Below are 14,985 nucleotides of genomic sequence, written 5' to 3' on the forward strand. Positions count from 1 at the left end.
ACACATCCTAACTCTAGATCATTTATAAAATATTATTTCAAAACTCCTCATTTTATGACAAAATCATTTAATTTTCAAAAATATCTTTAAATTTTGTCAATTACTTTTCTATTAAATCCATATGCCTTGAAAGTTTGCCGTCTTAATTTCCCTATTTAGACCCCCTAGCAATACAATTTTTAACATGGTGGGGACAACATCTAAAAAGACTAATCAGCAGTGTCAGATTGTGAAGTGAGTTATTGCCCTTTTAGAAAATCTCTTACCTGAGGAGGCAAAGAATCTAGCAGCTACTACATAAATACACTGCCTGCCTGTGCTAACACTGCTAGCTTTAAAAAAAACACCAGTCATTTAATATGAAATTGATAGCTTACATGACTCACTCTCACCTTCTTTAGCCTTAGTTCTTCTTTCTTCCTGCTGAAATGAATCAATCTGTTCAGCACACACACACTTAAGACATAGTATGTGCAAAAAATACAGACCATTTTATAATACAAATCATTACTATCATTACATTTCATATAATACAACTGAATGATTCACTCTAATTGTACAGATAACTCCCTTTTTTGGAGAAGAGTAACCAATAATGGATATATATCCAATTCTCCGAGTGATAGTCATCATCATGTCTAAAGACCAGCATATTCTTTGTGCTATTATTAAAGGATGTTCCGACATTTTATAAAATTCCCTTATGTCTTCAGAAGCTATGATTATTTGAATCCTCTTACACTCTGAAGCTTTAAGGAAAAAAAAGGTACTCCTTACTTGTATAAATTTATCATGAACTCACCTGAGCACTTCTATTAACTGGGGGCTGAGTTAATTCTGGAATGTCTACCTGACTGTCTTTCTGATATTGTTTTTGTAACAAAACATCTGTCTCCTCATCTGTATCAAAGTCTACAAGAAATATCCAAGGCTTATTTACAGGTCAAAAATGGTTAAGGACATTTCAAAATATTTTTTTTTTCATCTTTAGACTTCATGCATGTTCATATCATACAGCACGATTTATTTCATTACATTAGATGCAAGGACATGCACTCAAAAGTAGTCATCATTTTTTTTAACAACATTTATCATGTCAGTTTTATAGCAGGCCATTCCAAGTTCAAGCTTTCTTTCAAGTTGAAAAAAAATTACATCATGTGAATACATAACCAAAGAAGAAAGTAAGCATCCAATTAAATACCAAATAAAATACCCAAAGATACAACATATACAATTGTTTTGGACTTGAAAACTTTCGGAATACCTCCTGGCTTTTGCTTGACATATGACGTTTTAGAGGGCGCCTCAACATCACTGCCATAGTCATCAGTGTCAGACTCAGAATTAAGTCGATTGCGCTTTGAGTAGTTATATTCATTTGAATCTGAGCTACAGTCACTTTGCATTTGATTATGGCTAGAGCCGTTAACAGCCACTTGTCTAGAGCGTCCATGATCAAATGAATCATCGCGGGGGAGGGACGCATATTTTTTGCCTTGTATGTTGCGTGTATATTGTACTCCTTCTTCATCATCATCCGAATCATAACCTAGAACAAAAGAGTTGAAAGCATGCACTAGAATGAACTCATACAACATGCGTTTATATAGTTAAAATTACATGAAACACAAGGTAACATAAAATGCATGTCTACATGTAATACATGTATGAACATTCTCATTTGAAGCTTGATCTCAGTAGAATTGTAATGTATCATTGTCTATGTATTCCATTCTGTAATTCATATATGAATTTAAGGTGGCTATGAGGAGCTTCACAGTGAAACTGAATTCATTTTTTTTTTTTTTTGCTTAATAAACCATTCTTCAAAATCAAAATTAAATATTATGATGAACAAAGTTTTATAAATTTTATTTACATCAGACGAAAACTGTAGCAAGTGTAGCAATCTGAAAAATTGTTTACAGATGACAAGAATAATAATTTACCTCAAAATAATGGGGTTTTTTTTTTTAATAATGATGAAGAGTACATTTGAATTTTTTTATGCAATTGATATGGTTTATTATCTTAAAATGTGTACCTGACTCCTTTTCTAGCTTTTCATATATTTTACAAAATAGATCTATTTCACAAAATAGATTGATCTTTTTTTTTCACCTTCAATCTCATCTATTCATGGTTCCAATGTTAAAAGGTTCTGAAGTTATGGCCTGTAGTTTTTAATGAAAGGGTCAAGTTCAAATTTTTGATTTTGTGCATCTTATATTAATCTCATTGTTCTCTGTTCCAAGTCTAAAAGTCAAAGGGTTCTGAAGTTATGGTCCAAACAATTGTTTTAATTTGAATTTCATTTAAAAATTTGTCAACGTAAAATATTTTAATACATTCATTGCATTTCATCTTTATCTCATCTTTTTATGTTAAAAATTCAAGGTCTCAATGTCAAGGCATTCTAACATTATAGCCTGAATTTTTTTATTCCATTTTACACTTGATTGAAGAAATGGGTCAAATTTTTGATGCAGTGCATCTTATCTTAATTTCATTGTTCTTTGTTCCCAGTCTAAATGTTAAACTCAAAGGGTTCTTAAGTTGAGGCCATTTTTTTTTTATTTGATGTCCTAATTTCAAAGGGTTCTCACATTTTGGTATGGGCAATATTTGATGCAAAAAATGTGTCAAGGTCAAAAATTAAAATGGGAAGCACCCCTTCCTAATTTAATCTTTCCATGTTCAAAGTATGAAGTAAAATATTCAGAGATTTCCTAAGTTACGGCCAGCATAATATTTAGAGAAAAATATCAAGAAAAGAAATCCAGCAAGTGGTCCATGAGCCACAACACTCACCTGAGTTATTATATGGCCCTGCCGTTCTTCATTCAGAAGATTTATTCACTATATATTCCTTTGTAAAACTTTAATTGCCTGTTGTGGAACCACCCTACCCCGGGGGACCATGATTTGAATAAACTTGAATCTACACTCCTGAGGATGCTTCCATATCAATATGACTAACCAAGCCTCTAATATTCTTGAAGAGAAAGACTTTTGAAGACTATTTCCTATATTTCCTACGTAAATTTTAATCTTTCACTGTGGCCCCACCCTATCCTAAGGGGGTATGATTTGAACAAATTTGAATCTACTTCACTGAGGATGCTTTCATATCAATAAACATTATCATGCCTGTACTACTCTGAAGAAGACTTTTTAAAAGATTTTTTTCCCTTTTGATTCCTTTGTTAAACTGTGATCCCCCATTATGGCCCAACTCTACCCATTGGGGTCATGATTTGAAGAAATTTGAATCTACAATACCTAAGGATGCTTCCTTATCAATACCACTAATCATGTCTTCGCTGTTCTTGAGAAAAAGATTTTGAAGATTGTTTCCTATAAATTCTTGTGTAAAACTTTGATTGTCTGTTGTGGCCTCATCCTACCCATGAGGGTCAAGATCTGAACAAACTTGAATCTACATTATGTAATGAAGCTTTCATGTAAGTTTCAACCCTTCTGGCCCAGTGTTTTCTTAAGAAGATTTTCAAAGATTCTTCCTATAAATTCCTATATAAAAAACTTGATTGTCTATTGTTGCCCCATTCTATCCCAGGAGGTCATGATTTCAACAAATTTACATCTAAATATGTAATGAAGCTTTCAATAAGTTTCATCTTTTCTGGCCCAGTGGTTCTTGAGAAGACATTTGAAAGTTGCCATTTAATTCTCTTTAATCCCTAATTATCTCCCCTTGAAAAGGGGTGTGGCCTTCATTTGAACAAACTTAAATTCCCTTCACCCAAGGATGCTGTGTGGCAAGTTTGGTTGAAATTGGCCTAGCAATTTTGGAAAAGACAAAATGTTAAAAAGTTGACAACGCAGATGACAACAAACAGCAAACAAATTTTGATCAGAAAAGCTCACTTGAGCCTTCAGCTCAGGTGAGCAAACAAAAACCAATATGTCTCTCAACTGAAGGGTATAAGAATTAAAAAAAAGAAATCATAAATTACTTCTGAGTCTTGATACACAATTCTTTATATATATCATCTGACAAGGATTGGTGAAACTTTGCAAGATATGATCCAGACATGAATGCAGAGTAACTTATATTAGGGTGTCGACAAACCTCTATCCCAAAGATGCATCATTGACAAGGTTTCATGACTCTAGTCTCAGACTTTGCAAGATATGACTCTCAAAAATTCTGATTCCAAAATGAGGTCATGAGTATCCTACTTTGGGTGTGATATCCCTCCTCCCCCTAAGATTCAATGATTCCAATGATTCAAGGTCCCAAACTATGATTACCTGGAATCATTTTAATTCATGGGGGTAAATATTCATGGACATTAAAAATTTTACTAGTTCGTGGGGTTGTAATTTTGTGGCTATCACTTTTATACAAAAAAGATTCCGTAAAGTCATGTCTGGACAAAGTTATTGTTTGTGGGGATGCATGAGAGTCATTCAAAAAAACTTAAGACTTTTGTCATAACTTTTATATATAATGAATTTGAACAACAAAATTCAAACATATCGTAATATAAAAACAAGAGGCCCAAGGCCCTTGAATCGCTCTTCTGATAAACTGTACAACCTATCACTTCTATTTGAAGCCTCTAAGTATCCTGTATAATTAGATAAAGCCTTGAAATTCCAAAGGTAGGTCATCATGACCTACATTTTAGATGAAACACTGAGAACCCAAGATGATTCTCAGCCAATTAGTACCTGAGAGTTGGTCATGGTGACCTACTTATCACTTGTCATTTCCTGAGGACCCAAGATGCATCAACTAAGTTTGATGATTCTAAGCCAATTAATACCTAAAATAATTTTAAAATTGTAACCATAAAATTTCAAAAGTAGGTCATAGTGACCTACTTTTAAGATGACATACTTTGAGGACCCAAGATGCATCAACTGACAAAGTTTGATGATTCTATGTCAATAAGTACCTGATATATTCAAATAAAGCCATAAAATTTCAAAAATAGGTCACAGTGACCTCCTTTTTAGTCGACTAACTCTGCAGACCCAAGATGCATCAACTGACAAAGTTTGATGATTCTATGCCAATTAGTACCTGAAATATTTAATTAAATCCATAAATTTTCAAAAGTAGGTCATGGTGACCTTCTTTACAGTTGAACTACTCCGAAGACCCAAAATGCATCAACTGACAAAGTTTGATGATTCTTAGCCAATTAGTACCAAAAATATTTAATTATAGTCATATAAATTGAAAAGTAGGTCACGGTGACCTACTTTTCAGTCAACCTACTGCCAGGACCCAAGATATATCAACTGACAAATTTTGATGATTCTGAGCCAAACAGTATCCAAAAATATTAAATACAGCCATAAATTTTCACAAGTAGGTCACAGTGACCTACTTTTCAGTTGTTGTACTCCGAGGACCCAAGATGCATCAACTGACAAAGTTTGATGATTCTAAGCCAATTAGTACCCGAAATATTTAATTAAAGCCATAAATTTTCACAAGTAGGTCACAGTGACCTACTTTTCAGTCGACCTACTCTGAAGACCCAAGATGCATCAACTGACAAAGATTGATGATTCTTAGCCAATTAGTACCTGAAATATTTAATTATAGTCATATAAATTGAAAAGTAGGTCACGGTGACCTACTTTTCAGTTAACGTTTTTGGGGGACCCAAGATGCATCAACTTACAAAGTTTTATGATCATAGGCCTTAAAATGTCCAAATTATGCCTCTAAATTGCTTTGAAATCTAATGCCTGCAAAGTTCAAAAACTAGGTCACTGTGACCTACTTTTTAATAAATATGTTTTATGGCCCCAAGATGCATCATCTTACAAGATTTAATGATTCTAACCCTCTTGGTATTGGAATTAATGACCTTAATTGTTTTGAAAAAGATTAGCCATAAAATTCAAAAAGTAGGTCAAGGTGACCTACTTTTTAGTTGATGTACTCCAAGAACCCAAGATGCATCAACTGACAAAGTTTGAAGATCATAGGCCTTAAATTGTTCAAAATATGCCTCTAAATCATTTTGAAAAAGAATGGCCACAAAATTTTAAAAAGTAGGTCACCATGACCTACTTTTGAGTCAACATGATATGAGGTCCTTAGATTTATCAATTGACAAGATTTGATGATCCTAGTCCTTATAGTAAGCAAAATATCAACATTTTAATAAAATGTAAATTTTGGTCAACTTTGAAGTGACCTTGAGACCAGGCCCTTTGTCCCAGGGTAAATCCCCGTGCAAATTTTAATCTACAACATATCCTCATCCTTTTGTGTAAGTTTGGTGATAATCTGACCAGTGGTTCTTGAGAAGAAGATTTTTTAGCAACCAGTACTTTTGTTTCTATTTTCCTAATTATCTCCCCTTGTTTAAGGGTCACAACCCTAGATTTATCATAAACGAGAGGCATTGGGCCAAGGATACCCTGTGACAAATTTGACAATAATTGGCCAAGGGGTTCTTGAGTTATGGCCCATATTCTAAAAAGTTTACGCACACCGCACGCTGCACAAATGGCCATAGCATTAGCTCTTTGAGCCTTTGGCTCAGAAGAGCTAATTAACTAAAATTTAAAACTGCAAAATGGAATTACGGAGCATGATCAAAATTGAGTAATTCAGTTACAATACACTTTAAAATTTCAATAGTCATATCTCTAATAAATGATGCTTTAAAGAGATGAAATTTAAACACTCAAGTTTAGTATTGTCATATAATTTCAGATGCCAAATTGTAATGTTTTACAATGCATCATTAAAAAAAATCAATTTTAAAGTTTTCAATCAGCTTGAAGTTGTATGTCACTGTGACTCACTCAGGCAAACCCCAAGATACAACTTGCAAGGTCTGACGATTCTGGATTTCAGGATCTGGACACTATCTAATTATGTGAAACATATCATTCCCAAATGAGGTCACAGTGACCTATTTTTGGGTTGTGACACACCTTCCTCCCAAGATGCATCAATCACTAAGATTTGATGGCCCTAGGCTTGATAGTGTGAAAGATATGATTTTGAGATGAAAAAGTAAATGAAAGGCATTAGGGCATCTCTCTGAGTGCAGGCATTTGACTCTTATCAGTACAGAAAAGCTGATCCTTATTTAAAATAGCCAAACTACTTCCAGATTTACTTAATAATACATTACACAAATACATTGTATTCAGTTTCATGCAAGAAGGTACACTGTAGTACATGTATATAAGATATTATTATTCCAACATTGATCTGTCCATTTTTTTTACATTTCAATATAATTTTATGTTCATGCTAAGTTAGTGTTTTGATAATATACCTGAAAAATGCTCACCTGTGCATAGCATACAGATATAATTATATACATACTGTATTTTGTATGATCAAAACTACTAATATATGATTTAGTACTAATCTCAATACTTTGTTAGTATTATTATAAACTATTTATTGCTACGATGACATCTATAATTATTAATTCTTTATTTATACTATCTATTAGAATACAACATCTGCATTTCAATGAAATGAGACTGACATGCTACAATTTTTTGAATGTATGTAACACTATAGTGTGCAGCTAAAAACAGATATGACTGAAGTATTAAATCAACAAAATTTCTACATCTAAAATTCATTAAGTTTGTTTAAAACCCTTTATATATTTGATTAAATATTTTAAAGATAAAATTCATAAATCAGACTTTTTCCAATGACACTTACTCAGGAAAGGCACACTCATAAGAGCAGAACTCAGCAATTTTCATATACCAACAATGCCACATCACGTGACTTTGAACACAAAATTTGTAAATTATAGTTTAAAAGTGTCACACATTGTCTTACAACAAGCAACATTTGTGTCAAGTAAAAGTTTCTATTTTCTTGGATTTACAAATTATGTCAAGGAAAAACTTCACACATCCAAATCCTGTAAACTTATCCAAATGACCTTGACTCAGGATCAAGTCACATTTCAATGCTGTCAGGAAAGTATGTTAGACTATGAGCTTCTATAATTTCTACATTACAAAGTCATAGCCAAGATAAGAAATACCTGTACTTTTGTCTAATAGTATGACCTTGTGCAAATGATCTAGGATTTGGATTTTGACAAACCAATCCATGTATCAAGTAAAAGTTACTACATGTATTTTTTTTTTTTTTTTTTTTGCATTACAAAGGTATTGCTCTGACACAAGTTCACTTTTCAGATCAGAACTATGGCACACCTTTAGATTCAGGGCTCTCGATTCTCTATAATTGGGGCCGTTTAAAGGCCCCATTCCCAATTCAAAAAAGGTACCTTTTTCCCCAATTTAATGTTTTAATTTTCCCAATTGGTCACTTCATCAAATATTAAAGAACATGTAGTAAAATGTGTGGTTACTAAACTTGTTATTCATATTTCTCTATATTACAAAACAGAAATTTAATTGATAACAACCACCAGTAACTCAATATATAATGATTTTAATGGATATTGTCTAGCTATGATTTTCCCAAATTTCCTCAAAAGGTCGATAATTTTCCCAGTTTTCACGGTCCCGGCCCCAGTCCCAAAAACTGGTGTGAGAGCCCTGAGATTAAGAGAATCTGTCAAGCATAAACTTCTAAAAATGCTGCATTACATGAATTAAAGACAGGTCTGCATTACCACCGTTTTTTAAATCATTTTTTATCCTTGTGACATTTCCACATTGTCCCTAACTCATGATACATTCTGTTCAGACCAAATAAACAAGTGCAATTTGACTTTGTGAGACCAAGGGTTGCAAGAGATTGAGAGATCAAGAAAACATGTCATTTTGCTTAGTTACATAGGATAAAATATCAGGATCAGAGACTCACTTCGAAAGATCCAAGAACTTTGAGAAATAAAAGTTTGAGCTGTAAAGAGTCACCTATACTCATATCAACATGGTAAGTCTTGTTTATCCAAAATTTTGTTCGTGTATTTGATAAAAACGTTCTTTGTGAAGTCAGAGAAATTGTTACCTTAAAAAGAAATTAATCTGTCAGAATTATCATCATTAAAATGATGAACTTATTGAATCTATCATTTGATTGAAATAAGGGATCTCTTTATTGATAGCAAAAAGTGGGCCTTAATCTTGTACGTATTTTTCTCCTATGACAACTGAATGAATTTTCCTTTAAATGCAATGTACTTTTTACCGTAGGTTCTTACATTTCTATAAATGTATCTGAGCAACACCGGTGCTAAGCACATAATTATCAATTAGAATAAATGTCTGTGACAGCAATCTGCCATACCTCTAGGAACCTGATACTTCTTCCCATCATTCTTGCTATACTGGTTCTCCAACAGTTTGTCTTTCTCATTCTCCATCTGAAAAACTGTTTAAAACAAACAATGCATTTTCCTTCAAGAAATGTACTTTTCTCTTAGAAGTTAAAGAAATATTTTCAACAATTTTTTTCTGAAATGTTCATACATTTCAACCTCTGGAAATTCAATTGATATACATGTATTTGTATTGCATATGTAAACTGCTTACATGTTGAGACACATATATTACCCTTTTCCTCCTCTCTGAGTTTTGTGTCCTCATGCTGGAGTCTAGTAAGCTTTTCCTGCACACTCTCTAAATTTTGTTTTTTATCAAGATGAGACTCCTCTCTGCAAAAAAGACAGAGAAATACAGTAACATCTAGATGTAACACAAACATACTGTTCTAAATCTATCAAAGTATAACTCACTTACACATTAACCCTTCATTTCTCAGATATTTAATAACATAAACCATATTAATAAATTAAGTTTTGTACAGCCATTACTTTACCGTTTGACCCAAACAGGTTCATCTTCATCTGTATCATCTTTGTAAGGTTGTGTGGTAGTCTTGCTCTGTTGAATGGCTGTCTTAATATCAGCTATGGCAGTGTCTAATGCTTCTCTTTTGGATTTCAGGTCTTCCATGATAGCTTTTGTGTCCATTTCCTTTGGCTTACTCTTTTCCTTGATGCCATATTCTCTGTCCAGGTTTTCTAATTCCTGGTCTAAGTCTGCTTTCTGCTTTGAGCGTAGCCTTGCTGTTGGTGATTTGTAGACATTGTTTGATGACGGACCCTCCTCGGTATCACTGGTCTGACTGCTGGATAACCCATCCTCTACCATAGGCATTCCAATGCTGTTCTTCTCACCCTCAGAAATGATACTCTCAACTTCCACACTGTCACATTCTGTATTTTCTGGGGACAAGGAGAAGGCCTGCTTCTCAATAAGGGGACTATCTGCTGTGTCTAGGGGAATCTCAGTTAACATATCCTCATTTACATTCTGTATTGCATTTGGGTAATCCATTTTTTGTAGACACAACGTTTTCTCAGGTGAATTTTCTCTCGAGAAGTCATCCACATTTGAAAATCCACTTAGTGTCATACCATTTTTCTTGGCTTCTTCTGCACTAGAATAGGCCAATCTCATTCCTACATAAGAGTCCCCATCTTGAACTCTAGCATATTTCACATAGTCATATTCATTTTCAACTTCATTTCCAGGGGAAGATAATTTGTTCACAACAGTTTCCTGCTTTTCAATTTGTTTCACATTTTTGGCCTCAATAACTAAATCTTCCTCACTTTCTTGCACATGTGGTTGTATAAAACAATGGGGTCTCACATTGGCTATTTTCACCAATTGAACAACTTCCTCTTCTTCTATTGTGTCTTCAGTTCGATTTCCATCGCTTGTGTTACTTGAATTGTCAGCTGATTTGATCAAGCGATTATGAACTGACTTATCCAAATCTCTCTCAGCACTTGATCCTTCTTTCCCACTCCCAACAGATCCTTCTCTGTCACTCCCACTCCCTGTTGATCCCTCCCCTATCCTACATGCCAAACCTGGAGACTGTTTCCCTGACCTAATCTTAGGCTTTGCCCCCTGAACACTAAAAATTACACTGTCAATATCTTTTTCATAACTTTTGACTTCCCCCATCACTGGAATATTATTTCGAATTTCTAAACTATTTCTTTTGATAACTACCTGATCCTTAGGTAGACCCTCCTTTGCCTTCTCAGTCTGCACAAAACTACTTTCACTTTCACTTCCTACAACAGGTTGGTTACTGATTTGATCTGAATCATCTTTTGTCACCATAACATCAAGCCTTTCATTCATCACAAACTCCTCACAGGCATCAAGCTTACTTTTGGATGATATTGCACTTGGTACATCCTTAATATCACAGTCTAGGGTAATGTCTCTTGGGAATTCCACAAAATCATCAGGTGTTGAATCTGTACTTTCCTCACTCTCCTGACGAGATAAAACCACACCACTCCCCTCACCCTCCTCCAGCAGATTCTGATAAGAAAGGGTACTGATCTCACTGGGGTGCCTTGTACTCTCCTCCTCAAACTGCACCTCCAGACTAAAATTGTCACTGCGGGGAGAGAATGGTCTCCCTGGAGGGTCTCCTCCACACGCTCCCTCTGCTAAATATGGTTCTGATGGCTCAGGCTTTACATCATCCAAGTTGATCTCATCCTCAATATCAGACATAATGCTGAATCACACCTTCAAGAAAGAAATCAATGTGGATCAGAAAATGGTCTACCAGTACAAGTGCTGGTCTACTGGTCTCTTGTACTCTTTTTCTCTTATCATTTCAGGGCAATCAATAATTTTGCAACATTTAACTCTATGCAACAGCACTTGAAGGATACAATGAGTCATTACTTTAGTTGAATTATAAGTACTTACGTTGTTCTCCATTAATGTTTTTAATAATTGATTTACTTATGCACAAGAATGTAATACAGGTGTTTTTTCTCTTAATCAACCTTTTACATGGCTACACTTACAATTTAAATTATTATTATTATCATGGCATATGGAAGGTTTAACCATTTTATTCTCTTTCATGAATAATTTTGAAGTACTTCAGACATTTGTATAAACATCTAGATACATATACAGGGTGAGATAAGTTTATGGTCTGAAAAACTAGTAGAACATGAATACATGATCTACCAAAAGCACACATTTTTATCAAGCACTTTATATCTCTGAACATCTATAAACCTATATAAACATGAATGCATATGATATGCAAAAACATACTGATTTCTGTGTTGAAAAATATATGTAATTATCTATGAAATGGTTTTAAATCTCTTCTCTTTTACTGCAGCCCATTCACTGCTTTAAAACATGCATACATTCAGAATTCTTTCACATGAGTTATATCAAAGCTCAAAGGAGTTCTGCGAGATCTCAGAATGGTCTAATACCAGCAACCTGATTAAGGCATCCAAACAGAATATACATACCAGGAAATAGAGGCTGAACCAGTTGTTCATCTGTAGAACACCCTGACCATAATTTCTGGAGAGAGAGAAAAAAAAATCTGTATCATCTACTTTCGTAAAATTTGATGTTAAAAGGAGCAGCTTTTCACCCAATGAACTAACATCAATTATATGATGAAAGACAGACATCACTTTGGTTTAATTAATTATACATATTGTATCAGCACTTTAGAAAATTATGGTATGTAGTTCAAGCTTTATTTTTCAGTATTAATTATTCAAGCAATGACAGTACAAATTATTCAAGCAAGAACAAGTAATATATAATCGAAATTTAAATTTTGCATTTATTTATATATACTGTAGATTCCTAAATATATATACGAGGAATTAATTATCGCGTAATTACGCGAGAAGAATCACTCACGAAATAAAATTACTCGCTTTAATTTTTGTGGTACTGAAATCCATAAAAAATATCTTAATCAAGTGGCCACTCGCGAATTATACTTCTTGCAATTTGTTGTCTAAGGGCCATTTCACGATATTAAGTACTCGCGTAAAATAAGGAATCTACAGTATGCAGTCTTTCCTTGGCCAAACGCCAAAAATGGAAGATTTTATTATTAAATGATTGAAGTCACTCTTAAATCAAACAAGCAGAATTAAGTAATTTCATTAGTGATAGAGTTTCTAGTTCAGTTTGTGTTTTCAAGTGTCAATATAAATCACAATAACTTCTAATACAAAAAAAATTATGTCTTTGCACCAAATTGTAGTTCTGACTTTTGTTGAAAACAAGAAATTTCAGTAGCAAGGAATTATAGACATAAATATCTGTTGACACTGAAACAAAATAATCAGAAGCTGTCCTCAATGACAGTTTCCATAGCCATCCAAGTCATCCAAGCTTTGTGTCCACTTTCCCAACTTGTTTATTGATTTCTAAGGCAAACTATAAGCCTGCTGCATTTTCTAGAATTATCATGATTAGTGCGCTATTAAATTACAGAACATGGCAAATTTGAAAGCCAAATTTGAAAGCCAGGACAAACTTCATCAATAACTTCTGAAGCAACAAGCACTGTCTGACAGAGGGGTTTAAAATAGTTCAGGTTAATTTATCACAATGCTCAGATGCTAATGCTTTCCATTATCTTGACCTGACGAGTGTATAGTGAATTCTTTTATAGACATTGCTGACGACACCTCTTACCGTACTGGACTTCTAGCTTCCATGACACTGAATGAATTGATATCCTATTTCATTGAAACTCCTGGTAATACTGTATACTGTAAACCAACAATTATTCACGTCATCTTTTATTCATGATTAGTCCCTTTAAAATCAAATCCGCGACTAAGGAAACATTCTCTACAAATACAAAGCAAAATAAATGGTTCGCGGCGATTAATATTTGTGACTTAAAGTAGGTCGCAAAACTCACGGATATTTCTCGCATGCCAAAAAAAGTTGGTTTACAGGATATATATCAATATATATATAGAGAGAGAGAGAGATAATGGTATGGAGATACAAGAATGTTAGCTGCAAAATTATTTAAATTATTAGAATTACTGTGTGGTCTTTCATTTAAACAAATCTGAATCCTCTTCACCTAAACATACTTTGTGGCAAGTTTAGTTGAAATAGTTGTTAGAAGCTAAGAAGTTGTTGAAACTGTGTGAAGTTTACAGATGAATGAAAGGTACGGCTAGATAGTCAGTGTCAGCAAATGGGTGTTCAGAAAAGCTCCCTTGACTTACAGCTTATAGGTGAACTAAAAACAAAATCCATGCCATGAAAGTCAGTGTCAGCAAATGGGTGTTCAGAAAAGCTCCCTTGACTTACAGCTTATAGGTGAACTAAAAACAAAATCCATGCCATAAAAGTCAGTGTCAGCAAATGGGTGTTCAGAAAAGCTCCCTTGACTTACAGCTTATAGGTGAACTAAAAACAAAATCCATGCCATAAAAGTCAGTGCCTCTGGAGACAGAAACTTTGAAGATCAGACTTACATCATTATAATATCCATAATATTGTTTGCAACAAACCCTTCTAATATTTCATATACCCTCATCATACTTCTGTCCCTTATGTTATTGAATTCCATTGTGATGTACCTCAAGTATAATAATCTTAATGCTTTAGAATTAAAATTCTATTTTTTTTTTTTCCAAGATAAAAATTTACATTTAAAATTAGACTGAAAATTCCAATTAAAATTTTTCTAAAAAAGTGATATTTTAAATGCTTATTAGGCCACATTTTATTATAATTTATCTGTCCTGCCAATCCTGAATTCCAAGGAATAATAAAAAAAAATATAGTAAGTGTACTTCTTTGATGATTTACACAGGTAAGGTTCAATCAAATTCATCAATTTTTAAACACTGCTTAGCCAATATCAATTTACATAATCAATTTACATGCTTGAAGCACTGCAGACTAACATGGATAGTGTAAACAAAACAAACGGAGATCTTCAGCTAGCTGTTGCTTTGTATCTTGGTGGACTTGATTAAGATGAAGTGAGATGGTGCAAAGTGTAGGTAACTCTGTATTCAACATGCATGAACAAAAGGTCTATGGTGCCACTGTTGAGGCAAGTGCTGTTGTATACCATAAAACACTTTTGCATAGTTTACTCTTTAAACACTTTGATCCACCTCTTCAAAATGCACGAGACAGACTATACTATGACATCACATGACATTATATCCAAGTTGCATT

At 33.7% G+C, this 14,985-nt stretch overlaps 1 protein-coding gene across 6 annotated transcripts in view; it reads right to left on the reverse strand.

The window, feature by feature from the left end:
* Positions 1 to 14,985, reverse strand: part of LOC133182164 (uncharacterized) — a 63,488-nt gene that overhangs the window by 44,131 nt on the left and 4,372 nt on the right. For 2 of the 6 annotated variants that reach the window (XM_061316902.1, XM_061316900.1), the window contains exons 2-8: positions 12,273 to 12,327; positions 9,776 to 11,517; positions 9,511 to 9,611; positions 9,245 to 9,328; positions 1,268 to 1,552; positions 803 to 912; positions 393 to 420 (exon numbers count right to left, since the gene is read on the reverse strand). In XM_061316902.1, coding sequence (XP_061172886.1) covers positions 393 to 420; positions 803 to 912; positions 1,268 to 1,552; positions 9,245 to 9,328; positions 9,511 to 9,611; positions 9,776 to 11,502 — 2,335 coding nt within the window. In that variant the 5' untranslated portion in view covers positions 11,503 to 11,517; positions 12,273 to 12,327. Of the gene's footprint in view, positions 1 to 392; positions 424 to 802; positions 913 to 1,267; positions 1,553 to 9,244; positions 9,329 to 9,510; positions 9,612 to 9,775; positions 11,518 to 12,272; positions 12,328 to 14,985 lie in introns of all 6 variants that reach the window. The other 4 variants (XM_061316901.1, XM_061316899.1, XM_061316904.1 and 1 more) reach the window with 3 other exon arrangements.

This window comes from Saccostrea echinata, unplaced genomic scaffold (genome assembly GCF_033153115.1).
Source record: "Saccostrea echinata isolate AGI-Se365-2 ecotype Australia unplaced genomic scaffold, CSIRO_AGI_Sech_v1 ptg000009l, whole genome shotgun sequence".
Classification (NCBI taxonomy): Eukaryota; Metazoa; Mollusca; class Bivalvia; order Ostreida; family Ostreidae; genus Saccostrea; species Saccostrea echinata.